The sequence below is a fragment of the Equus asinus genome, chromosome 3 (assembly GCF_041296235.1).
Source record: "Equus asinus isolate D_3611 breed Donkey chromosome 3, EquAss-T2T_v2, whole genome shotgun sequence".
NCBI lineage: Eukaryota > Metazoa > Chordata > Mammalia > Perissodactyla > Equidae > Equus > Equus asinus.
Window position 1 is genome coordinate 161,530,919 of NC_091792.1, and position 26,558 is coordinate 161,557,476.

A 26,558-nucleotide genomic window follows, 5' to 3' on the forward strand; every position below is an offset into this window, starting at 1 on the left:
CAGTGCCCCCCCTACCTCCGTGCAGAGTGTGCAGGTGTGAGGGTGGCGCTGCTCCAGGCCTGGCCAGCTGCATGCACAGTGCCTCCTGCCACCTCCCTCCTCCTCATGGGCCCCAGGCCGCTCCTGCAGTGGGTCTGCACAAGTCGCCTAGAGGAGACACATGGCTGCTGCCCCAGCCCCTGCAGGCAGTCTCCATGGAGCTGTCCAGCCTGCCCTTGCCCGGCACAGCCCGTCTTCCCTTATGCCTGCCCAGAGTCCTGCCCACAGGTACCTGGCCGAGCCTCTGTGTGTATTACCTCCCAGTCCTCACAGCAGACCTCAAGGGCAGGTGGATTAACTACTTTCCACAGGGGTGGATGTAGGATCAGAGAATGTAATTGCCTGGAGGTCCAGCAGCTGCTACGCGGCAGGGACCCAAACCTGACGGAGCAGCAGCTCTCCCGTGTCGAGGGCAGGGCACACCAACAACGACCCGGCCAGGGCTAGAGCGCGTCTCAGCCCCACCTGTGCTGGGGGTGCCAGCTCGGAACCTGCCTCCTTGTGCTCCAGCTGGTTTCCTAAGTAGCTGATGACGTGACCCCTGTGCAAATTCACGGATAAACAGGATGAGGGCAGCTCCCACTAACTCATGTTCTGATCATAGTTTAAGGGATTTAGGGGGCCGGCATGTCATCTTGGCACTGTCACTGCACAATCTGATAACCGAAGTCATTTCACTGTGTTCAGATTTCTAAGTTGGAAGACTCCCTCCGGAAGTCAGTGCTGCGGATCCAAGAGCTGCAGAGGTGAGTTCTCATGAGCTCGGGGCCTCTGCCTGTGCTGAGGCCTCGGCTCCATCTCAGGTCTAGAGAAAGCGCTGCTGCAGGTGCAGCCTCAGTCATAGCCAGGGGAACAGAAGAAGGAGCACTTTCACTTGCTAGAAACTTCCGTCAAAGCAAAAATGCAGTGGGAGGCTGAAGGGAAGAAAAAGGAGAGAAAGAGTGAAACAAATATGGGTGGTTCCCCTTGGGGTCCCCAGGTGATTCCTGAGGTGATAGGGGTGGCCTGGGAGAGCGCAGGCACTTGGCTGCCTGCAAGAGTGACCGCCCTGCACCTGGAGGGCCTCTGAGGCTGGGCCCCATGGGACCCCCACCTGCAGCTGGTAGCCTCCGTTCTGCCAGGAATTGTGCATTTATGAAAGGATGGGCGTGCAGCACATCCAGTTATCAGTGAGGAAGCCATCACGCACCCAAGGTCAGCTAGCACCATGTGTAAATGTGGCGCATCTCACCTTCCACATCATCTTTGATGTTAGGAGATGCAGTGTAGCTTTCTGTTAAGTGTTGTAATGTGGTGAATATTTAGAAGCCCTGATTTGGTGAGTTGCACGTTATTTAAAGGTTGCAGAGTCAATGGCGCTGCAGGGCTGCTGTCTGCCTAGTTGGTTGTGTGTGCAGGGGTGACCCACGCAGTGCATGTAGATGCATTGGGCAGCTAACTAGTGTGGCCGTCCCAGGACCATGGGCTGGAGGAGGAGCTGGGAGAGTCTGTCGCGCTGTCCTGCCTCGCCTTTGCCAGCCGTCGTCGCTGCAGGTACTGCCTCGTGAGGGTGTGTTCCGGGGCTCAGCAAGCTGCAGCCAAGTCCAGCCCATGGCACATTGTTGCGTAGCCCCCAAGCTGAGATGACTTTCACACCTGTTAAAGGATTGTGAAAACAATGCAGTGGAGACCTCGTGTGCCTGCGAGCCCGCCCATCCCTCCACCCTGCCGCGCAGCTCACAGGAGGAGTGGCCGACGTCACACGGTGCCTGAGCGTGGGCGCGCTCCAAGTCATCCTCCTCGGAATGTAACCTGCTTGCTTTCTGTGGAATGTGGTCGTTTATTAATTCTGGAGAATTCCCAGCCGTTATCTTTTCAGAAACTGCCCTTTTGCAGTCTCCTGCAGCCTGTTCCAAACCTGGCAGGCCTGCTTGTTCTGTCTCTGGGCCCCGTAACCTGCTGTGTCACTCTCCTGGCAGTGCTCTGACCGTCCAGGTGGCCTCCTCAATCTCTAGGCCCAGTCCCTCCAGCTCTGCTGCTGCACACCTCCTCCATCAAGCTTTGACTTTGGCAGCTCAATTTTACATTTCTAGAACACTCCTAGTTATTTTTATATCACGTTCCTTGCTTATTTTCTGCCGTCTTTCTTGCGGCATCTCACAGGCAGTTTTTAGTTCCCGACTCTGAGGTCCTTGGGAGTCCCGGTCCGCTTGTGTCCCTTGGACTCTCGCTCCAGGTGGAGCGTTTCTGGCATCGTGGCGCTTCGCAGCGGGTCCTCCTGGGATGCACCCTGTGGGTTTTCCTCCAGGGAGGAGGCCCGTGCACTCTGCAGGCCCAGACCACGTTTGTGCGTGTCCTCCTCGCCCTTAAAGCCATGCAGCTTTAACCCGAGTGGTGTCCGTGGCCCTGGCTTTCTGTCCCAGGTGTTGTCGCTCATCCTCCCCATGTGCCCATAGCGTGTCATTTTTTTGCGGAGTCACTTGGAAGCAGGTGCATGCGCCCTTCAGGAGATCTGGCAGGCTGTGGTGCTCCTCCCACGTGGTCAGTGAGTCGCTCAGCAGGCCTTTATTGAGCCCCACTGTGTTCTCGGTACTGCTCTGGGCTCTCGAGAGTCAGGGAGCCACAGGCCGCGTGCCTGTCCTCAGGGAGCATCTCTGGGATGGATTATGGACATGTATGTGGGACGAGTGGGTCTGGGAGGGTCTGAGGGGATGGGGCCAGGGAGAGCATTCAGCTGTTTTAGTCTTGTTCTTTCAACTGAAATGGATTAACTGGCAGTAAGTTTTTATGGTTTAATTAATACCATTTTTCCATCTATTTAGTATGAGATCATCACAACAGACGGTTTTCAGCACAATAAGAAATTCAGTTTCAAGTAAGTGAAGCGCCGCCTCGAGGGGGAGGGGAAGTGCTCCCGCGCAGCCCTGAGTGTGCTCTGATGCTGGGCTTTCTGCCACAGCCCCTTCAGCACAGCCACATGGGTGTCCGTTCCTGCCACCGGACTCGTCCGCCTCTGAAAGGTGTGTGCGTCTGGTGGGGCTGGTCTTAGAGTTTGTGGACACCGCTGGACTGATGTTTGGAAGTTGCATACATCCTGCCTTTGACACGCCTGCGTCTGTCCCCCCATCCCTTCCCCCTGAAATCCCCTAATACTGGATGGTCAGCGCAGGTACTCAGGAGCATGCCCGTCCCGCAGGTGCCGGTCCTCAGACCAGGTGTGTGGTCCAGGCTGCCAGTCACAGGTCTGTTCCTGTGCCCGTAGTGATTAGTTTGGGAGTGGTCACACGACCCAGGCTGCACGATGAGTATCGTCCCTGGGACTCTCCTCTGTGATCAGGATGGCCAGCCTAGGGGAGGCAGCTTGGAAATGGATCCAACACAGAGGAAACAGGGCAGGAAATAGAGGCTGTGCTGGTGGCACCGCGGGGACCCAGACCCACCCCTGCTGAAGGGGGCAGTCCCTGGTGTGTGTTCCTACTCCACCGTTGTTTCCTTGAAGTGACTGGATCTGAGCTCCTGTGCAGCCCGGGAGGTCCCCGTGGGAGGTCGCCCAAGGCAGCCAGTTGGGCCCGGCCGGCGCCCTCACTCCTTCCCTGGTGCTTCCTCTGGCTGCACAGCATCTCACATTTAGCATGCCTTCAGAAAGTCATTGTTTAGACGATTCGCTCTTCCTTTCTTCCTCTGTTCTTTCTTTCTTTCTGCCTCTTTTCTCCTGCGGGGATGCCCAAATGATGTTTCCACATCAGCCTTTGGGCTAATTAATTAAAAAACTAACACTTAATGAGCACTAATTGTGAAAAATGTATGTGCCAGGCAGAAAGTGTTAACGAAAGTAAATAAGGTGCTCCTGCTCCCAGGAGGTTTGGGCAGGAGTAAGAAGAGTTGGGATGGACAACCAGAAGAGGGGCTGTCTGAGCCAGGAGGCAGTGAGTACGGGCATGTGCGGGCAGTGAGATGGGAAGGCCGGACTCCAGAGCTCACGGGGGCCAGAGGGGGAAGGGCCTCAGTGCCCTGTGGATGAATGAGTGTTTTCCAGACGGGGTGGCCAGCACAGAGCTTTGAAAAGGGAGAAGGCAGTGATCAGGTCTGTAACTCCCTGCAGTCTGATAGCTTCGTGGGCCTGAAGGACGATGCAGATGTTCACACAGGGTCTTACTGTGAGTCTGTTTGAATTGGCGTTGTTCCACCGTAGGTGAGTCCCAGGCCCAGTTAATGTGCATCACTGTCTCTTTAACAGAGTGGAGTCCATGGAAGTTGACCTCACTCCTTCCCCACTGAGGAAAGTAAGTTGTCTGTTCTCCTGTGTCACTTGTTTCCCAGATACTTAGTATTCGCAGTTTTTCTCGGCACTAATAAATGTAACCGTTCATTTAACAGTGGACCGATCACAGTGTCTCTTCACATATGTAAGACCAAGGGGTGAGCCAGTTGGGATATGGTTTGTAAACCAGGTCCCGAGTGACCGTTACGTGCACATTCCTTCTGCTCAGGGCCTGACTGTGGTCAGAGCAGGAGGCAGGTCCCGTGCTGCGTGGGGAGAAGCAGCTGCCGGGCTGGCAGCCCTGTGCTCCACCTGCAGGCTGGAGCGATGGTGGAAACCAGGCTGAGTAAAACCAGGATAAATCCTGTCAGCCCAGGTAAAGAGGTGGGTTGGAAATGTGAAGGGCCCTGAAGAACAGGAGGCGACAGCTTCACCTTGGAGAGAAGCATGCCCAGAGGAGACGTGGCCAGAAGTGCAGGGAGACCAGGCCCAGCCCATCACCGCCCAGCCCAGGCAGAGCACCATCTGACTCCAGGGGCCAGCACCAGAGTTGGGAAGATGGGGGAAGTGACCAGTGGAGAGGCTGGGGGAGGAAAAAGGCCCAGGCGTTGGGAGGGTGAGCAAACCACGCCAGGAAGTGCAGCCGGTTCTTGCAAGCAGTGAGCAGGGTGGTCTGTGCACACTTACTTGTGAGTGTTGGGGACTTACTCATTCACATACTGCTTTGGGATGGTGTTGCATAGTGCCATCCCAAGCACTGTGTGGATGTGAACTCAGGCTTCCTGGTAGTCCTGTAAGGTGGACCCTACCGTGCAGACTTGTTAATGAGAAACAGTGCTCATTTCAGGGGAGCCCTCCTGGACCCAGATTACAGGGGAGCCTGGCTTCCAGGGTAAGAAGATGGGAGTGCAGAGCTGCTGTGACTGGGGTGCTGTGACTGGGGGGGACACCCAGTCCTTATCGGTTGGTGTGAGCTCACACCTCCTCTCTAGGCCCACTCATCTCCCCACGCCTCCCATCCCACCAGTGTCGGCTGTGCTACCAGACAGCACATGCTTTCTGTCACACCTCGGAGGGAGGCCGTGGCTGCCCCTACCTGCCCTGGGCGTCTGCAGCCCTCTGCACCCCAGCACCCCACCGTCTTCATGCCTCGCCAGCAGCTCATGAGGAAGGCCTCCTGGAGCTCACCTGTGCTCCCTGAGGGTGGACCACGTGCCTCAGCCCATGCATGGCCTTGTTCTGAGATTGAAGACAACAGGCTGAACTGACTTCATGTCCCTGGGATCACTTTGGAAACTGCCGCTGAGGGACCTGGGTGTAGTGAACTCTTGTGAAATTCCAGAGCGAGGCTCGAGGCTAGATCTCAGAGAATGTTTCTATCAGGGGCCAGACAGTAGACGGTTGAGACTGTGGACCGACGGGTCTCTGTCGCCACTGCTCGCCTCTGACTGACAGTGTGGAAACAAGTGGGCACCGCTGCATTCCAGTAAAACTTTAGTGACAGAAACCAGCTGTGGGCGTAGTTTGCCAACCGCTGTGCCGGAACAGAGTGCAAGTTTTCAAGGAAACTTGTCAACCCAGTTGTTTGCCTCTGGAGCCCGTCTCAGCCCAGGCCTGGTGCACGTGAAGGCGTCTTTGGCGGAGCTGCTGGGAGCCCTGAATGGGGCGGAATGAGAGATGTCTCCTGGAAACCTTGAGCTGAGGTTGCGGGAGACCACCCAGATGGCACAGGTGGAACCAGACCTTACCGTCTGGCCTGCCGGCCTGTTGGGGTGGAGCAGTGGGCAGTTCCCCACTCCTCAAGGTGAATGAGGACGGGCTCTGGGCCCCTGCCATGGGCTGCCAGAGGAGTGTTGTCTGGGGTGTTCTTGGCGGGGCCCCTGCTCCGGAGGGCTTGTCAGAGGCGAGTGGCCACAGAGAGGGCTGCTCGTCGGGGCGGCTGCTGGAGAAGCAGAGCGCGAGCGCCACATCCAGCCTGGGAGGCACAGTGCCCACCTCACACACCCGTGAGAGAGGCCTGGGGCCATGCCACCAGGGTCAGCTGCCCTGCCCATCCTCAGGGGCTTCGTCTTCCCTCCTCCTTGCTGCCCTGGGCCGAGCCTGGGGTCCTGGGAGAGAAAGTGGGAGAGGCAGAGCCTGCTGTCCGCCCAATGCCCAACCACCTGCAAGTGAGGATAGAGATGCTGGTGACACGTCAGCCGTGGACGTGGGCACGGGCTCTCCCAGTCAGGGCTTTTAGCCGTAAGGAGCACAGGATTTGGTACTGCCCACAACTGGCCAATGTTAACAGAGCTTGGTTTTTTTAGAGGCAGGATTGTGACTTACAAATAGAAAGTGATACGTACTTTGTTTAACTCACGAATTAATGAAGGAAGCTGGTAAAACGTGAGACTGGTTTCGAGGAGGATTCAGACTGCGTGCACCTCGGCCGTTGGGAGAGAGCGCGGAGCACCAGGCAGAACACGCCGCGGCTGCCACGAGGGACGTCGCTGGTGCCGCCTGTTTTGTGCAGCTCGGTGCTATAGGCGGCCCCCGGACAAGGACACGCAGACCCGGAGCCTCAGATAACCTGGAAGGGAGCCTTGGACAACCAAGCCTTTCTGGCCATTTAAGAATCTTCTATGCTTTTCTGACATCACAAAAGTTCTGGGTCTTTCCAGAGCGTTTATTTTCTGGCAGGAAAGATTCTCTTGTGAGCAAGTTGTGGATAGAGGGAGAACGTGAAGCCGAGCCTGGCCTCTGTGCTCGGTGCACATAGCTGAGAAGGTGTCGGGAGGGGCCCGGGCAGCTGGGGCAGGAGAGCCGTGAGGGAGCTTGGCCATTTCTACGGGCACGTCTGGGCCACATGGGAAGAGGGTGAGTGCCATGCCTGTTGGCGCCACCTTCTCCTGCCACTTGCCGCCTGCCCTGCGTCTCCTCCCAGCACTTGGCATGTGTTCGGCTCCTGTTTCCCTGTGACTCCTGGATTACCAACTAGGGGCCTCCACTTGAAGATGCGTTCCTCGGAGCGTGGCTGACGTGGGCGCCACCTGAGGCCCCGTGGCTTCCCAGTGCCGCTCCAGGCCAGTCCTGGTCCTGCTCTGCATGTTGGCCTCGCCACCTGGCAAAGTGGAAAGCCAAGTGACGGTTCAAGTCCTGAATGTAGCAGCCAGCACCCCAGACCCTAGACAGTAACTAACTCCCAAACGCGCTCCAGAAAACAGGTCCTCACAGGCCCCATCTTGGCGCATCTCACTCGAGGTGCTCACGGTAGCACCTTAACCACCCTGTCCCCGCACAGCCACCTCAGTGCCCTCCCCCAGGCTGGGCCCACCTGGCCAGGCCTCTGGGCTGTGGCCATCCTCCTGGGCACTCTGGGTCATTTTTTTTTTTTTTCTGAGGGGGGAAGATTAGCCCTGAGCTAACTACTGCCAGCCCTCCTCTTTTTGCTGAGGAAGACTGGCCCTGAGCTAACATCCATGCCCATCTTCCTCTACTTTATATGTGGGACGCCTACCATAGCATGGCTTGCCAAGCCAGGCCATGTCCACACCTGGGATCTGAACCGGTGAACCCCAGGCCGCCGAGAAGTGGAACGTGCGAACTTAACCGCTGCACCACCGGGCCGGCCCCCACTCTGGGTCTTTAAATTCTTTTTGCTTCATCTGTCACTGAATTCTTCCCCGGAGCACTCAAGAACTGACCTGACAAATGAGAGTCTTTTCTCGTGAGGAGGTAGAGTGAGAAGAGACAGTTCACCTGATTCTTACCTGACATTAGTGATTTTGTCCTCGTGTGTAGAAATAACTTTTCTCTGTTGAAGTTTCAAATGCTGCATCGTTGGCTGGAGTTGGCCTGCACTGGATGTGTGTGGCGTGATATGCACAACAGGCTGGAGGTGGCAGTCATGAGGGGACAGCCCGGGACAAGGCCTCAAGAGGAGCAGATGTGCAGAGGGCTGCCGCAGCGTGAGCCAGCATGTGCAGCACTGAGAGCCTATGTCAGAGATGCTGCAGGCCAATGGGGACGGCAGGCATCTGGGCACCCCGACTTGGCGGGCGGCCACAGATGGGGAGGGGAGCCCCCAGGGGAAGTATGGACAGGACAGGCCCTCTCGAGAGTCACTCTAAATGCAGCAGAGAACTGAACCTCTGGCTGGGAGGGGCTCGGAGGTTGGGGCTCTTCTTATGGTGAGCTGTGTGGAAGCTATGGGAGCTGACGGGAAGGACACAGAAGTGACGGTGAGAGCACCCCTGAACAGGGCGGGGGACGCACTGGAGCCAGCCCTGCCGTTTGCGCAGATGGCAGGGGGAGACGCTCCCGGTTTCAGAACTTCTGTCTGGGCGTGAGTGAGGTATCAGCCCGAAGTGGATGGGGAGAGAAGGGGTTGGGTGGTTGGAGGCTGGATGGCTGGATGGAGGACGTGCCAAGTGGAGGGCTCAGGGGATGCTGGCCTGCCAGGAGTGCAGTGCCGATTGCAAAGCCTGTCTGCCTGAGGGAGCTGTGCCTCCAAGGTTGGGATCTGCCTGGGCATGAGCCGAGACAGAGCTGGGGTTGGTGTGTTTGCAGAGGGTGCCCTGTGCTCTGGAGTGAGGCCGCTCGGTGGTGGAGCAAAGGATCATTGGGGTGGGTGTGCCAGGGCACAGGAGCTGGGAAGGTGGGCCACGGAGATCCCAGCAGGGCCACAGGTGGTGGTGGTAGCCGAGTCTGGGGACAGACTAGTGGGGGCCGGGAGTGTGAGGGGCCACAGGAATGGGGCCAGGACCGACCATGGAAATGAAGGGTTGGATGGCAAGAAGCAGCACCTGGTCTGCACTCCTGGCAGCACCTTTGTGTCCACCGCCGGCCCCCAGATCCCCCCTGCCAAGTGGTTGAGAGGAAGGGCCCTGGGTACAGAGTGGCCTCCGTCACCAGCTTCACAGCCCGACAAGCTGCTGTCCCTCTGGGCTCCCTGAGGGGAGTCAGGGGTGGTGACCCTGACGTGTGTGCACGGCCTGGAGTAGGCCTGCAAACAACACTACCACGCCCCTGTCATCAACACCTGGATTTCAAGGTGACAAAATTATGCACCCAAAATGAGGATTTACTCGAGATTTTAAAATTTCTAATGACAGCCAAGAACTTTGTTTCCTTTTTCTCTCTGCCAAAATTCTTACAAGCACTTGGTGACCCCTTCATCCCCTCGCTGCTGTGGCCTGGTGGGCAGTGGGCGTATCAGGGACTTGCTGCATTGCCCTCCACGTACGTGAGCTCGAAACCGCATCAGCCAGGAATTTGTCAGGCTGATAAGCCCAAGGAGCTGTGTTCCTAGTTAACAACGAGGAGGTTCTTGCTCCCAGGAGTGGCAGCTCTCACATGTCATCGATTTTTTTTCTCTTTATGTGCTTAGCCTGAAATAGCAGCTGGCCCGACGAGAATCTCCCTGATTAGTCCACCGCAGGATGGACGCATGGGTGAGTGCACGTCCCTGAGACCACACCTCAGATCCACACGCGTGTTGAAATGTGTTCCCCTGAAGGGATGTTGAATCCCATCCGTCACAGCTTGTCCAGTGTTGTCCTTCAGTGACATCAGCGTGGGCGGCTACACACTCCCCAAAGTGGTGCAGCTCCTGGGTCTGTTGAGGGACACCTTCGTGAGCACCATTTAACATGTCACGGAAGAAACTGCTGTGTCTCCTGGGTTTGAGCAAAGGTTGTGTCACGGGACTGGCTGACTGAGAATTGTTGGAGTCTCTGGTCGGTTTCCGAAGTGAGTGCCCACCACACCTGCTGGTTCAGGCCCTTCCCCCTGGGGTCACAGTGAGCCCTCCTGCCCCCCGACCCCTGTCGCCCCTAGTGCTGTGAAGCACAAGGCCTTCTGGCCAGTACGGGCGCCCACACGGGCTCTCTGCCTCCATGTCCCTCCCTCGCCAAACACCAGCCAACTCCGTGGAATTAATCTCGCTGCCATCCTGGAAACGTTTAAATTCGTGACCAATACTTGTTCTGCACCGTGAGCTCTTCTGTCCTTTCTCGCCGTTGCTGCCTGCATCTCGCTTCTTAGATCCGTCTTTCTTCTTGCTGACGCTGCCGTTCTAGTAATGGCCTCAGTGAGGGCCTCCAGGTGCAGCTCTCCTGGGCATCCTTTCTGGAGCCTCTGGTTCCACCCACACCCTGAGCTAGTGTGTAGGTGCCCCGGGAGCGCTGGCTCAGGCCCCTCGTCCTTCAGCACTTTGGGGAGGTGGCGCCAGCCTGTCCTCCGTGTCCACGGTGCTGTGCTTTTGCCTCTGGAAGCTTTGGGGTGTCTGCTGGCCATGAGGTGCCCGGCTCGAGCGCTCATCCCGCTTGGGCCTCCTTCAGGTCTGCATGCTCGTGTCCGCCTCCCTGCCTCTCCCGCGGGAGCCCTGTTGTCTGTCCCGGCCCTTTTCCTTTGTGCTTCCCACCTGGGTTCTGTCAAGCGGCTCACAGGTACAGCTCCTGCGCCCCTCAGTTGAGTTTCTGTCGCAGTGATCTGATGTGCCACTCTTCAGCTGGCTTGTCCCCATGGATGGAGCACCTGTCACACCTTGGGGAGCATTGGTGACACTTGTGCTCAAGTCCTGCTCAGCTGCCTGTTGATGCGTTTCCTTGGTGATGCAAGTCGCGTTTCTCCAGGGTGCAGGTTCTTGCTGTGCGCCCGCCTTGGTTGGGAGCATCCTGTGGGGCCCATGTCCTTGCCTGCACAGGGCTGGACAAGCTGCCCTCCCACCCTGGTGCCGCCCGCGCCCCACCCATGCCCCCACCTGTGGCCCAGCTTCATGGTTCCCATTGTCTTCACAGGAGGCCAGCAGCATGTGAGCGACTGGCAGCTTCTGGAACCGCTGCATCCTCCTTCTCCATACAGACACCCGAGGTCTGGCTGGCGTGTGCCCGCCACCCTGCTCAGCTGTGCTCTCGGCCTGGAGCACCCTCCCTGCCTCTCCTGGGGCCGACCTCACGTCAGGGTGACGGGGGCTCGTATGAGGACACGTGTACTCACTTGACTCTGTCCCCAGCTACGTTTCCAGAAGGTCACAGGGAGCACAGGGACCCTCTGTGTGTTGATAAGTGTCAACAAGTTACAAGGGCTGCCCCGGGGGCGTCTGGCACCCTGAGTGTCTGTGGTGCCCCCTTTCCAGTCTGAAAGGAGAGGGCCTCGTTTCTGTGACTGTCAACGATTCTGAGCATTTTCATCGTGGGCATCTTGTGGGTTTTCTATGAATTGTCTGTTTTTCTCTTTCCCTTCATGTGCATGAAACCCTCGATATAAAGGGTATGACCTTTTACCCAATGTGCTTTCTCATTTTGTATTTGATTTTTTGCATTTTAGACATTTAACATTTTTATCTTCTCAAATCTGTTACTATTATCTTTTTTATTTCATAGGTTTTTATGCTTAGATTTTTTTCCCATTCCCAGATCATTTTCTTCTAGTTTTTAATGTTTACCTTTTTCCAAATTCTTGGGAGTATATTTGGAGAGAGAGACGTTGTAAGATGAGTGTCCAACTTAGTATTTTTATAATTTGTTTTGAAAATGTCTCAAACACACAGAAAAATGGTAAAACGGTAAAAACTCCCATGTCCCCCTCACCTGGACTCCCCAGCTGTGAACATCGTGCCATATTTTCCCCTCTGGGTCGTCAGAGTTTCTCTGAGGCGCTGAGAGCAGGTTACAGCTGTGGTGCCTGCTCCCCTGAAAGACAGGGCCTCCTCCGCAGGACCGCCCGCAGCCCAGGCCGCTCGGCCCCGACACAGCTCGGCCCGTCAGCCGTCGCGGCCAGACTCCTTTACCCCTCAGGTCCAGAGTCCCGTGTGAACACACCCTGTCTCCAGGTGTAACACCTCTTCAGTCCCCTCCAGGCTGGAGCAGACCCTCATGCTTTCCCTGTCTTTGCCATCCTCAACAGTTTTAAAGAATACAGTCCTTAAATTCTAGAAGATGACCCATGAGCTGGCTTGTCTGGTGTTTGTTTCCTCATAAGACCAGACCAAGCTCTCCTAGCAGCAATGCCCATAACTGCTGCCTCTTCTTGGCACATCATGTCAGGGCGCACACAGTCACCCTGTCCCACCATGGGGACATCCACTGTGTCACCCGGCTGCACTGGTGTCTGTCAGTTTCTCCAAGCTGGCACCATGACCTGCTCTGATGAGCATCCCATGGACGCTGATTCTCTCTTCTTCATCCAGCCTTCACCCCAACAGTCAACCATTGTTGTGACGACTGTGTGGAGTGACTTCCATATATCCACAAGTCCTTCTACATGTGTCAGTTGGCATTCTACTGAGGAAGTGCTTTCCCTTTTATCCAATTTATGTATTCATTCATTTATTTATAGAACGTAGATTCATGGATTCCTGTTTTATTCAACAGGTTGTATTCTCTTCTCAAGTTCTCTTAGATATGGCCACGTGCAAAGTGCTCTTAAAAAATACCAACCAAAGATTCTATAACCAGTAGAATTCTCCTTTTATAATGAAGATGAATCTCAACAACAAAAAATCAGACAATACGATCAAAAAATGGGCAGGGGATATGAATAGACATTTCTCCAAAGAAGATATACAGATGGCCAATAGGCACGTGAAAAGATGCTCATCGTCACTGATCATCAGGGAAATGCAAATCAAAACTACACTAAGATATCACCTTATACCTGTTAAGAATGGCTATAATCACCAAAACAAAAAATAACAAATGTTGGAGGCGTTGTGGAGAAAAGAGAACCCTCATACACTGCTGGTGGGAATGCAAACTGGTGCAGCCACTATGGAAGACAGTATGGAGATTCCTCAAAAAATTAAAAATAGAACTACCATATGACCCAGCTATCCCACTACTGGGTATCTACCCAAACAACTTGAAATCAACAATCCAAAGTAACGTGCACCCCTGTATTCACTGCAGCACTATTCACAATAGCCAAGACATGGAAGCAACCCAAGTGTCCAGTGACCAATGATTGGATAAAGAAGATGTGGCATATATTTATATACACTGGAATACTACTCATCCATAAAAAAGGATAAAATCATCCCATTCACAACAACATGGATGGAACTTGAGGGCATCATGTTAAGCAAAATAAGCCAGACAGAGAAAGACAGTCTCTGTATGACTCCATTCATATGTGGAAGATAAACATGTGGACAAAGAGAACAGCCTAATGGTTACCAGGGGGAAGAGGGGGGTGAGGGGTGGGCACAAAGGGTGAAGTGGTGCACCTACAATATGACTGACAAACAATAATGTACAAGTGAAATTTCACAAGGTTGTAAGCTATCATAACCTCAATAAAAAGGGAAATAGAAAAAAAAGTATATTCAAAGTAATTTTTAAAATGGAGATGAAATTAAGACAGTCACAGAGTAACAAAAACAGAATTTGTTGCTAACAGACCTGCCCTACAAGAAATGCTGAAGGAAGACGTTTACACTGATGGTACCAGACTCCACTGGAAGGAGCAAAGAGTGTCAGAGGTGGAAAGCATGTAGGGGAGTGTAAGACATTCTTATTCTCTGACTCTACTACTTAAAATGTAAGGTGGTTGAAGCAACTTTTGTTGGGGTTATAACAAATAGCTTAACATACACGACAATAAGCACAGAGGAGGGGAAGGAAATGCAGCTATGTTGGAGCAGAGGTGCTGCATTTCACTAGAATTAAGTCTGTATTAATAGAATTAGACTTGTTTAGTTTAAAGTAACATACATAACTCCAAAATACAGTTTAAAATTCAAGAGGAATTAAAATATTACATTATTACATAATACTACAATATCAAATTAAAAAGGATTTGTTTAATGCAAAAGAAGGCAATAAAGGCAGACTAGAGGAAAAAAGAGACATCGAACATCTAGACAATAAATAGCAAAATGGCAGATGTAAATCAAATCACATCAGTACTTAGATTAAATACGCTGATCAAAAGGCAGAGATTGTCATACTAGATAAAAGCAAGATGCAGTTACACAGTCCACAAGAGACACGCTTTAAATTCAACACAAATAAGTGCAAGGTAAAAGGATGGGAACGATGCCATGCAGACAGTAACTAGATGAGAACTAGAGCAGTGATGCAAGTATCAGACAAAAGAGACTTTAGGACAAAGAAGGTTTCTGGAGACAAGGAGGAACATCTCATCATGATAAAGGGTCACTGTGTCAGGAAGACACAGCAGTTAGAATGTTACACATCCGACAACAGAGCAGATGTGTGAAGCAAAGGCTGCTGGGAAGAAGAAACAGACAGTTGTTGAATACGCGTTCCAGGGGTCAGCAATGCAGTTCTGGAGCCACGTGGAGAACCAGGCTTTCAGGAAACCACAGGGCTGCATTCATTTTCATTTACTTATAGTGGAAATGTATCATATTGATCTTTTTTCCAAACAACCCATAGCTGGAAATGAATTTATTTCACACTGTTCATAACAACTATCCATCCATCTTATGTGTATGTTTGCGTGTGGTGTATATGTACACCATATTGAATGACACAAGACCAATCCAGTGGCATGAGATTATTTTTAACTGTCAAAAAAAGCATCAGCAACAGTTGAGTCATCTTATGTTAAGGTCGAACAGTGTCTAAGTACTTTCTGAAGCACATAGTCAAAATGATGTGTGCCCAACTCTAGTATAAAATTCCTAGAACAATGGCTGTGTATTTTTTTCCTTTGAAATCTGGACCCATGTGACAACGTTTTTGTGAAAATATTAATTAGCAAGTCGTGGTTGTTTGGAAGAACTGTGGCCATGAAGGTACAATTGATAGCAAAAAAAAAAATCAGTTTTAGAGCTCTCAGTACCCTCAGAGATTGATGGAACAGCTAGATAAGGAAAGACATAAAGGGGAGCAGGAGCAAACAAGATATGAGACATTCAGGAAACAAGCAGCAAAGAGGCACAAACCTGACCTATGGATAGAAACTTTGAACGTAAGTGCACCAGGTACTCCAGTGAAAAAGCAGAAGCTGTCAGACTGGAACAATAGGAAGACCCAAGTGGATGCTGTCTACAAGAGATACACTTTAGATTCAAAGATACAAGTAGGTTGAAAAGAATTATAGAAAAAAACTGGAGTGGCTGTTTTCAGTAGGTTTTGAATTAAGAAATATGACTGGAGACAAAGAGGGGTATTTCATGATGATAAAAGGGGTAATATATCAGGAAGACCTAGCAGCTGTTGGTGTAGACACACCAAAACAGGAAGCCCTAAAATACATGAGGCCAAAACTGACAATTAAAAAAGGAAGCAGTTAGGGGCCGGCCCAGTGCCACAGCAGTGAAGTTCGCATGTTCTGCTTCTCGGTGGCCCAGGGTTTGCCAGTTCAGATCCTGGGCGCGGACATGGCACCACTTGGCAAAAAGCCATGCTGTGGTAGGCATCCCATGTATTAAAAAAAAAAAGTAGAGGACAGTGGGCTTGGATGTTAGCTCAGGGCCAGTCTTCCTCAGCAAAAAGAGGAGGATTGGCAGATGATAACTCAGGGCTAATCTTCCTCAAAAAAAAAAAAAGTTAATCCAAAAATTATGATCTGGATATCTCAATACCCCATGGTTAATAATTGATAAGACAATTAGACAAATAATCAATAAGAAGATAGGAGACTTGAACAGTGCTATTAACCCCAATTGACTTATCTGACAAGTGTAGACATCACCCAACAACACCAGAATACAGATTCTTTTCAAGTGCAACGGAGCATTCTCCAGAACAGATCATGTACTGGGACAGGAAGCAAGTTCCAGTGCACTTCAAAGGACTAAATCACGCACAGTGTATTTTCAGACCACAATGGGATTAAATTGGAAATCAGCAATAGAAAAATCTGAGAATAAAATGAATATTTGGAAATTAACACAATTCTAATTAACTTATGGATTGAAGGAAAAACCAGAAGTAACATCAGAAAATATTTTGAACTGAATGAAAGGAAATACAACATATCAAAATGTATAGGCTGCAGATAAAGCAGTGCTTAGAGGGAAATGCACAGCTCTAAGTCCTTTAGAAGGAAGGGGACCTAAAGTCAGCCATCTAAGCTTCCACCGTAGGAAGGTACAAGAGAGTAGAGTGGAAATCCATGAAATGGAAAACAAAAACAATAGAGAACATCAATGAAACCTAGTTTGTCTTCTGAAAAGAACAGCAAAATTGGTAAACTTTTACCTAGACTTAGCAAGAGAAAAAGAACACAAATTACCAGTGTCAGGAATAAAAGCAGGGACATCACTATACACCCTACAGATATTGAAGGGATTGTAAGGGGATATTGTGAGCAACTCTCTGCTAACAAGTGGTTCACGTGAAGTTGACAAATTCCTAGAAAGAAATTACCAAAACTACCTCAAGAAATAGGAAATCCGGATAGATCTCTGTCAAGTAAAGAAGCTGAATTAGTACTTTCTACATCTTCCCACAAAGAAAATCCTGTTTCCCAATGGCTTCGTGGGTGAATTCTATGAAACGTTTAGGGAGGAACTAATACCAATCCTACCTAAACTCTTTCAGAGAATAGAAGAGGATCAGACGCTTCCCAGTGCGTTTCATGAGGTCAGTAATGTCTTAATAACGAAGCCAAAGACAACACAAGAGAAAGACTGAGCAACGTTCCACATGAGTATGGGTGCAAAATTCTTTAGAAAGCTCTGAGGCAATCAAATCCAGCAGCATATAAAAAGGTTTATGTACCATCACCAAGTGGGGTTTACCCAAGGAATTCAAGGTTATTTGACATCTGAAGACCAGTTAATATGGCAACTCTATTGGGACAGTAACAGACCTAAAAAGAAGATCTTTTCAAGAGGAAAAATTTTTGACAAAATTCTCAAGAAACATGTAATAGAAGGGAACTTCCTCAGCCTCATAAAGGACATCTACAGAAAACCCACGGCCAGCATCATAATATTGAGAGATTGAAAGTGTCCCCTTGACACCAGGAACAAGGCAAGGATGTCCACACGTACCGCTTCTATTTGACTTTGTACTGGAGGTTCTTAGCCAGTACAGTGAGGCCAGACAGAAATTAAAGGCACCTGGGTTGGAAAGGAAGAAGTGTAGACAGCATAATCTTTCAGGTAGAAAGTCATAAAGAATCTGTGAGAACACTACTAGAAATCATAAACAAGATTGGTAAGGTTACAGGATGCAAGATCCATCTACAAAAATCAGTTAATTCTAGATACAGACGTGTGCTGCATAACGACATTTCGGTCAATGACAGACCCTATATACAATGGTGGTCCCATAAGATTAGTACCATGTAGCCTAGGTGTGTAGTAGGCTACACCATCCACAAAACCTTTTGCAAAATATCAGTGTGTAGGTACACTCTGTGATGTTCACCTGACGACAAAATCGCCCAATGATGCATTTCTCAGAACATGTCCCCGTCATTAAGTGACATATGACGGTACTAAGAACAGACAGTCCAAAACTGAAATTAATCAATTGAGCATAAGTGTCACAGTTTTCTCCTGGACTTCCTGTTCTATTGGCCAGCATATCCTGTCCTTTTATAAATACCATCGTGTCTCGATTCCTTTCACTTTACAAGAAGTTTTGAAGTCAGACAGTTAAGCCCTGTACCTCCGTTCTTAATTTACCAAAATAATTTTGGCTATTTTAGGTCATTTGCATTTCCATGTAAATTTTAACATCCATTTGTCACATTCTACCCAAAAAGCCTGCTGGGATTTTGATGGGAATTTTATTGAATTTGTACATCAATTTGGGGGAGAATTTCTGTCTTAACAGTTTTGAGTCTTTCAGTTCATAGCCATGACATATCTATCTCTCCGTTTATTAGATCTTTAATTTATCTGAAGAATCTTTTGCAGTTTTCAGTGTACGGGTCTTTTACTTTATGGATAAATTTACACTTAGGTATTTAATTATTTTTGATAGTGGAATTTTCTTCATTTAATTTTCTGATTGGTTATAGTTTGCATGATCTATCTTTTCCCATCCTTTTATTTTCAACCTGTTTGTGTCTTTGAATCGAAAGTGTGCCTCTTGTAGACAATATATGGTTAGGTCTTGCTATTTTTTTTTTTTGACTTGATCCATTTTTAACATCTCTGCCTTTTGATTGGACTGTTTAGCCCATCAGTGGTTAAGAGGGTTATTTATATGTTTGGATTTATGTCTGCCTTTGTTTGTGTGTGAGTTGGGATTTTTTTGTTTATGCTTATATCCTTAACTGCCTTGTTTTGCATTAAATATTTTTAGTGTGCCATGTTGTTATGGACTGAATTGTGTCCCCTCAAAATTCGTATATTGAAGCCCTAACCCCCAGGGTGACTGTGTTTCGAGGTGGGACCCCCAGGAGGTCGATGAGGTCGTAAGGGGGGCCCTGATCTGGTAGGATTAGTGTCCTTATGAGAAGAGACCCCAGAGAGCTCGCTCCCTGTCTCCATGCACACACACACATAGAGGAGGCCGTGTGAGGACCCAGCGAGAGGGCAGCTGTCTGCAAGCCAGGAAGCGAGCCCTCACAGCCCGAATTCAGCCAGCACCTTGGTCTTGGGCCTCCGGCCTCCGGGACTGTGAGGACAGAATTTCTGTTGCTTAAGCCCACAGTCTATGGTGTTCTGTTCCAGCAGACTGAGGCACGTTTGATGCCTCGGTTGGTACTGTGCAGTGGGTTTTGTTTTTTCTTAGCGATTGCCCTAGGGATTACAACATGCATCTTCTGACCAACTTGAGGTGAAAGCTGACTTAATCCTGGAGAAATACAGCAGTGTCGCTGCAGCCAGGTTCCACTTCCTCCCCTACTTGGTAATGTTTTCTTTACATATGTCATTACGTATGTTATATATAGCACTCACACGTGTTATAAACCCAACAGTTCAGGATTGTAGTTGTTTCTTGTAAACCAGCTCACATTTCTCAGAGATCACAAGAGGAAACAGACACGTGCGTTCTTCACATTTGTCATGTTTTTACCATTTCCAGTGCTCCTCATTCCTTCCATGGGTTCAAGGTGCTGTCGGCTGTCACCTCCTTTCAGCCTGAAGCAGCTGGTCGCTGCAGGGTGGGCGGCCAGCATGAGTTCTCTCAGTGTTGCTCACCTTTGGGTGTCTCCAGTTTGCCTTCACGCTGAAGGGCCGTTTCCCTGGATGTGGGATTCCTGGTTGACAGTTTCTAGCACTTTGCATGGTGGTTCTGCCTCCTGTGGCTTCCTTTGTCTCTGATGAGACATCAGCTGTGGGCTGCACTGTTCTGCGTGTGACGAGCTGCTTTTCTCTTTGTTTTTCCCTCCCGATAGCTTTAGAGTAATTTTTGAAGTTGTGAAGTGCGTCCTCTGACTTTCTCTTCCTTCTTCTAGATTCTTTTGGCTCTTCTGCTGATGACCTGCATGTGCTGGGAGCCTACTCACATGCAGCCAGTGCTCTGACCGCTCCTGACTATGCTGTGCCAGGCGCTCTGGGTGCCCCCTGCCCATCCCCCTGCCCATGCGTGTGTTTTTCCTTTGGCCAGGATTACGTGGAGCACAGCCTTTCTCTGGTGCTCTGATCTCCAGAGTCTCCCCATTCGATTTCTGGCTGGTCTCTGCTCTGCCCAGTCGTGGCTGCAGGCCAGCAAAGCTGTGGGCTCCCCATTTGTGACCGATTCACCTCTTGTGGGGTGGCTGTGCTTTCTGCTGGTCAAGGCTTCCCCCCTGGAAGCAAAGCCGTGAGTTCCAAGCCGCCCCTCGCTGGTGCAGCTGCCCTCTCACCAGCCCCAGGCAGAGTGCCCTCTTCCACCCAGGCCACCGCAGGTGTTCCAGCACGGATGCCATTGATTTCTTAAAACAGTTGTTTTTACAAGTTCATCCAGTTTTATACTCAGTCTTGTAGAGGTGGTTTGCTGATTTCGACTCCACAAGCCAGAAGTGTCTTCTCAGCACTCATTGAATGACTTAAAACACTGCCTGCAGCCGTCCCACTTTACCCGGTGACAGGCGGTCCACAGACGGCTGCACAGTTTCACGTCCTCTCATGTTATGCCCGTGGCTGATTGGTTTAAGAGCATTTCTGGGTATCTTCCCTCTCAGTGATCAGACAGGAGCGATTGCTTTGAGGCACATTGTCTCATCCAGAAAACAGCAGAGCCTTGTTCATCTGGCACCACAGGGCAATGAGTTTTTCCATATTCCAGATAATCAAACTTACCCTCTTGAAATGTCACATTTTTTTTTAATTTTTATTTCTTTTTTCTCTCTCCCTTTTTTCTTTTTTTGGCAGGGAAGATTCACTCTGAGCTGAGATCTGTTGCCAGTATTCCTCTTTTTTTTCTACTGCCCAAAGGCCCTGAGTACATAGTTGTATATTCTGGTTGTAAGTCCTTCGAGTGCTTGTCTGTGAGCCACCACCACAGCATGGCTGCTGACAGACGGGTGGTGTGGTTCCGTGCCTGGGAAGCAAACCCCGGCCACCAAAGCAGAGTGCTGAACTTTAAGCACGAGGCCACCAGGGCTGGCTCTCAAAATGTTTTTAATTTAAATTTTTCAAATGAAAATCTTTCTAAAATGCATTAAATAATATTGCTTTCCTGAGCAGAATTCAAGGCTCTGGCTTGGAGGTGTCTCATTGGTAAGGGAGCATCCCTCTGGCTCCTGGTTTTGTTTTGTTTTCTTTTTTAAAGATTGGCACCTGAGCTAACAGCTGTTGCAATCTTCTTTTGTCTTTTTTTACCCCTGCTTTTTCTCCTGAAAGTCCCCCAGTACATAGTTGTATATTCTTGTTGTAGGTCCGTCTGGTTGTGGCATGTGGGACTCTGCCTCAGCATGGCCTGATGAGCAGTGCCATGTCCGCGCCCAGGATCCAAACCAGTGAAACCCTGGGCCACTGAACTGGAGCCCGTGAACTTAACCACTCAGCCACAGGGCCGGCCCCAGTTTCCTGGGTTTTAATTGGCTGGAGCACGGGGCACCCTCACAGCCTGAGGACGTCCTCCTCTGGTCCTGCGGCCCTGCCATGTTCTTGAGCTCTTGGTGGCTCTGGGATAGTTTTCCGTCTTCCCAGCCGCCCCACCGTCCTCGGCAGCTCACTGAGCTACTGCTCTTTAGAACAGACTCTGCCGTGTCGGGGTTCTCAGGCAGAGCCCGAGGGACTCCTGAGAGCCCACCGCCTGCTGGGTGTGCAGAATGCCCACTGCGCTCTGGCCACAGAGCCCTGAACACACAAGGCCTCAGAGGGCTGCCCACATGGCCCCCATGAGTTGTTGGTCTCTTGGAGCCTGAGTTTCCTCATCTCTGTATGTCCACTGTAAATTACTGTAAAGAGTAAATAAGAAACTTCCAAGTGACCGTGAGCCTGATGTCACCGAGCAGAGAGCCACTGCCGGTGGCTGCTGGTTCTGCCGTGTGTTGACGGGTGCCCGATTTGTTTGAAATCAGGTGGTGAGGCCAGCAGATGAGGAGACAACCGCTGTGAAGGGAGAAGTTCACGCTCAGAGGCAGGTGGCAGGAGGCAGGCACGCACCCAGGCCACACGGGAGGCAGGGGCCAGGGCAGGGCACGCAGGAGCCCTGACTGTTTTCAGGGGAAGGAGTGGGCGAGGGGGCGGGACAGGCTGGCAGGTTTGGGATTGGCTGGCTGGAGTCACTGTAGCGGTCTCAGGGTGGGGCCCCACGTTCTCTGAGGCCCAGCCTCAGGTGATTAGGGCGGAGCGTGAAAGTCAGAGGAGGCAGGTCAGAGGAGGCAGATCAGAGCGCAGGTTCAGAGTGGCTGGTGTTTGTGTCAGAGGCACGCTTGCAGGCAGACCCTTCCCTGGCCCTGGGGGTCCGCTGACCCTGGGAGGGGCACTCTCTCCAGGATTAGCAAGGCCCCAGGACGTCAAACCATCGTAAATACAGACCGTAAAAAACGTAATTAGCACAGCCACAGCTGAGAGAGTTTGCCTCCCTGGTTCTCAGCGTTGTGCGGGGTCTTCCTAGGGTCACCTGCAGACTCTCAGCAGGGGCTGCGGTGCCACCAGAGGGCAGTGTCCTCCCGCCATCCACACAGCCCAAGGGCAAACAGACCAGACCTCCATTGTCCACTTAGCGCTGTGCAGCCTTGGGAAAGGCACTCACGGCTCTGATCCAGGTTCTTCAATGAGGAGAGGGGTGACGTGAGAGGACACATAGGGAGCCTAAGCTAACGCTGTCTTCCTTCTCTCCCTGCCTTTCTTATGTCAAAATTCTACAAGATTGGGATACAAAAGTATTCAGGTGTTAAAGGAGGGCCATCTTTACCCATCTGCTCTCTGGTGTGACAGAAGCTACCAGGGACGTTTGCAGGGTTAGCTGAAGTGTCTTACCCACCTGTTAGGATTTCAACACAGATACGCGGCCGGGTGTAAACCTGTGGTTTGAGTGGAGACCAACTTGAGTCCCAGCACTGACGGGCGGGCTCGGTCCTGCTGCCCCCACACCTGTCAGAGCTGGAGGAGTGTTTCCCTTCCCACGGCTCTCAGAGCATGGGGACAGTGTGGGTGCCCATCATTACTGAGTGCCTCCCACATGCCTTCCCGCACCGCCCACGGGCAGCAGAGGTGGAGGCCGCGGCTGAGCACAGTGTCAGCTGAAGCTCAGCGCCCAAGTGTCCGTGCCTGGGTCTTGATATCAGACCACTCAGCCGTCAGGACGGTTTGAATCTTCTCTGAGCTGCAGCCGTGCGTATGGGCGCAATGTTCACTCCCCATCATGAGGGCGCTACTGCCGCATCGGGAAGAGTTTGGGGGCTGAGCAGGGATGGGGCATGGTGGGATGGAGCTCAGTGGGGACGGGCACACGGTGGGGACAGGAGGGGCTCGCCCAGTCTCGTGAAGGGGACAGGTCAGAGCGCAGAGCACACGGCAGGTGTGACTTTCTCCTTCCTTTGAGCAGGTGGTACTCACGTTTCATCCCGCCCCTGCAGGCAGCGTCTCCCACGGCCCTCAGCACCTCGGCCTGACACCAGGTCACAGCAGCATGCCACAGGCTCTCAGGTAGCGTCCCTCACACAGCTCCTTAAAGACGTTTAAAGTGGAAAGTGAGAAAGAAGACTCCTCGTGATCTGACTTACTAGAAATAGTGCTTTCTAACCCCATTTTTACGTGCTCTGAGTGAGGATATATTGTGCAGACCACTTCATATTTTGCTTTCTTTAAGCTAAAACATAGCTTAGGCAGTGGCCCTGTTACTAAAAGCTCTGATAGAGCCGTGTAATGGGTGCACGATGCCTCGTCACAAGAGCAGACCAGAGCTCTGAGGGCAGGTGGCCAGTATTCTCGTTCTTGAGCCAGTGGGTGTGGCTGTGTGCCGCTAAGACTATCTACAAGACCAGGTGAGGCTGGCTTTGGCCCAGGGCCTGCCGTCCACTGGCCGCCCTATACGTGCTTGAAGGCCAGGCGGTCTCTAGAAGTTGGCCTCCCACTCCCCACCCCCGACCTAAAGCCTCTTAGTGGCTTCCAGTGCCGGTGGGCGCAGTCCAGCCGCTGGCCTCCAGCATCCTCTCCCAGCTCACCCAGAGCCGTGTCTGTGTGCCTGCTACCCCGACTCACAAGGCCACCCTGCCTGCCTCCTGCCCACACCCGTGACAGGACCGGGATGCCTCTCCTCACCCCATTCCACCCCCAGGGCAGCCGGGCCCCCCTACCTGGTTCCCACTGATTATACCTCCTGACTGCTGTCAGCATCAGCAGAGGAGGGGCTCCTACGGCAGGCGCTGGGCCCTGGTCACGGGCAGCCATCCTCTCAGGCCCCGCTCAGAGTCACTACAGCCCAGAGAAGGTGCCGGAGGCTGCCTGGTGGGCGCTGCATGGGCAGCTGCTCCCGCAGGAGCACTTAGCCCCCAGCACAGCACGTGGCCTCACTCATCCTGGGCACTTAGAACGTGTTTTTGAATCAACACGTAGTCTTTAAAACCAAAAAATAGTCAGTGCTTGAATTATCATGTTGCCAAGGACATTTGAAGCGTTGCTGATTCTGTTTCTTGACTTCACTGCTAGGATTCCATCGCTGCAGATCCCCTGTAAGGGCCGGTCCCACACTCCAGACCCCCAGGCACCAGGCAGAGCGGGAAGCGGGGGCTCGCCCAGCCTTGGGGGCCCCCGGGCCCCAGCCCCCCGGCAGCCCATCAGCATCTCAGGGCTGCTGCAGAGGCGGCACGCAGGCAAGTGTGCTCCCCCAACATGCGAGCATCTCTTGGAAAAGTACGTTTGAGAAAACGTTACGTATGTGTGACAAGAGCAGACTTGAACCTTTGAACGTTCTTGAGAGCTATGTTTCTGAGCTTTTCGTTAGTGGTGCAGAACTCAGTGGTGTTCACTTGTGTGTTCACTGTGGGTTATGACTCTGATGCTCCCGCAGGGTCTGCTGCCGTCCGGGGATTCGCACACGAGAGGTGAGCCTGCTCCTGCCTGTCCGCGGATTTCAGTTCTTCAGCCTGCCTGCCAGCACGCCTGCGGTAGGCGGTAAATGGAATTGTATGTTTTTGCTTGATGGAATAATTAATACAACTGAATAAAGCATTTTTTGATTATCGGGGGGCAGCGTATATGTCATACATTTGAAACTTTGGTCTTCTCCGATCTTCCTTAAAATGGTGTTGCTGCAGAGTGCACACCTGTGTCCGCTCATGGCTGGGTTTCTGATGGCGGCCCTCGGGCTGGCAGGAGGGTCTGCGGCGTGGGACGGCTGCATGGCTCAGGCAAGCCCTGTGCCCTGGTCGTCGGTCGTCTAGACACAATTCTGTTACGTGATGCTCATGACTCATGTGACACCGTGTTTGCGATGAACCTGCCTCCCAGGGTGCATTTTGTGCCTGACTTCTCCCCACCAGGCGGGTGAGTTGCCCATGCTCGGCCAAGGGGGGCAACGTGTTTCCTCCTCACCCCCTAGTCAGGACCACACCAGGTTGGAAAAGAGGCTTGTGGAGTTAATTATAATCCTTTATGTTGCAATTACCTAAAACTTGGTCCGGTCGTCCCTCCTGGGTCAGGCTCACTGCGAGAGCAGGTGACAGGCCCCAGGAGAGGCCCCTCCGCACTGGGGAGCCTGAGGCAGGTGCACTTTGTTCCAGGCTCTGCGCCCGTCACCCCTACCTCCTGGCTGTCTCCCCTGGGCCGGGAGGCGTCGCAGGGGCAGGAGGGGCACTCATGTGCTCTTGCTGTCCTCTGGAAGGTGCCTGGCGCATGCACAGCCACTGCCATGTGTGGGCCAACATGCGTGCCAAAGTGGACCATTCAGAGACCTTGCATTTGGGGTGCAGAGTGCGTGTTCTCTGTTGGTTCCATTCCCAGGAGCATGTAAATACTATAAATCCTTAATTGTGGGTGTGCTTTTCCCTGCGCGTGTTGTGTAATGTGCACATGAGTGTTTCAGACGTTGAAATGTGGGCTAGCTGTGAAATGCCGGTGAAGGTGCGTTTCAGTGACCCATCCTGCTTCAGCTCTGTGCGCCCAGCAGCAGGATCCTGAGGCTGGAAGTGCACTTCCAGGTGTTCCACAAAGGGATGGGACAGCAGACGGCCGGTGGGTGTGGTCCTCCTTCCAAGACACCAAGAAATAGTCCACATGGGCGTGGCCACCGCACGGCCACTCCTCTCTGGGCCTGTGCGCGTCCACGGGTGGGCACCAGGCCTGCTTGGTTTGGGGCTGATTGTTGGTCCTTAATTCTAAAACCTCACTTCTTCTGTCACCTCACCTTGCTTTTTAGACACAAACTTTGAGCCCATATTTTCAATATTTCATGTTCTTTATTTTTTGTTGTTTTTTTCACGGTTGAGTATCCATTTGGCCAGTTGAAGTCCACTGGGCGTCCAGTTGAGACAGTGTCTGCTGTGGCCGGCAGTGGCACCAGCGCCTTTTCCCTCCCCTTATCACTGACAGCACATCTGTTCTTCTTTTTCAGTAATTGTCAGTGGGAAGGCAAAAGTAAATAAACATCCAGATAATAGTGCAAATCCTGCTTGGACAGAGATGACAGCATGGCCAAACTTAAAGTGGGGCCCACACCACCAGGTGTTAGCTCAGAACCTTCATCTCTCGTGGGCAAAAGCCAAATTCAGCCTGAAAATGGCAGTTTAGGGGCTTTGACAGATAATTCATGAAAGTGTGAGCTGAATGAAAATAAGATGCATGGAATCGAAGGCCAGCAGTGGTTTAAAAGGATCGTTGCATGAGGCCTGCCTGGTGGTGTAGCAGTTAAGTTCATGTCCTCTGGTTCGGCAGCATGGGGTTTGCAAGTTCAGAGCCCAGGCACAAACCTACACAGCGCTCATCCGGCCACGCTGTGGCGGCATCCCACATACAGAATAGAGGAAGATTGGCACAGATGTTAACTCAGGG

At 51.8% G+C, this 26,558-nt stretch overlaps 1 protein-coding gene across 3 annotated transcripts in view; it reads left to right on the forward strand.

Moving 5' to 3' along the window:
* The window catches only part of RNF212 (ring finger protein 212), a 41,952-nt gene extending 17,196 nt beyond the window's left edge, over positions 1 to 24,756 (forward strand). For 2 of the 3 annotated variants that reach the window (XM_044768023.2, XM_044768017.2), the window contains 8 exons: positions 727 to 785; positions 2,841 to 2,893; positions 2,978 to 3,038; positions 4,256 to 4,301; positions 9,648 to 9,711; positions 23,147 to 23,216; positions 24,219 to 24,382; positions 24,580 to 24,756. In XM_044768023.2, the coding sequence (XP_044623958.1) occupies positions 727 to 785; positions 2,841 to 2,893; positions 2,978 to 3,038; positions 4,256 to 4,301; positions 9,648 to 9,711; positions 23,147 to 23,216; positions 24,219 to 24,382; positions 24,580 to 24,617 (555 nt within the window). In that variant the 3' untranslated portion in view covers positions 24,618 to 24,756. Of the gene's footprint in view, positions 1 to 726; positions 786 to 2,840; positions 2,894 to 2,977; positions 3,039 to 4,255; positions 4,302 to 9,647; positions 9,712 to 11,058; positions 13,564 to 23,146; positions 23,217 to 24,218; positions 24,383 to 24,579 lie in introns of those variants that run through there. The other variant, XM_044768022.2, reaches the window with a different exon arrangement.
* The last annotated feature ends 1,802 nt before the right edge of the window (positions 24,757 to 26,558 follow it).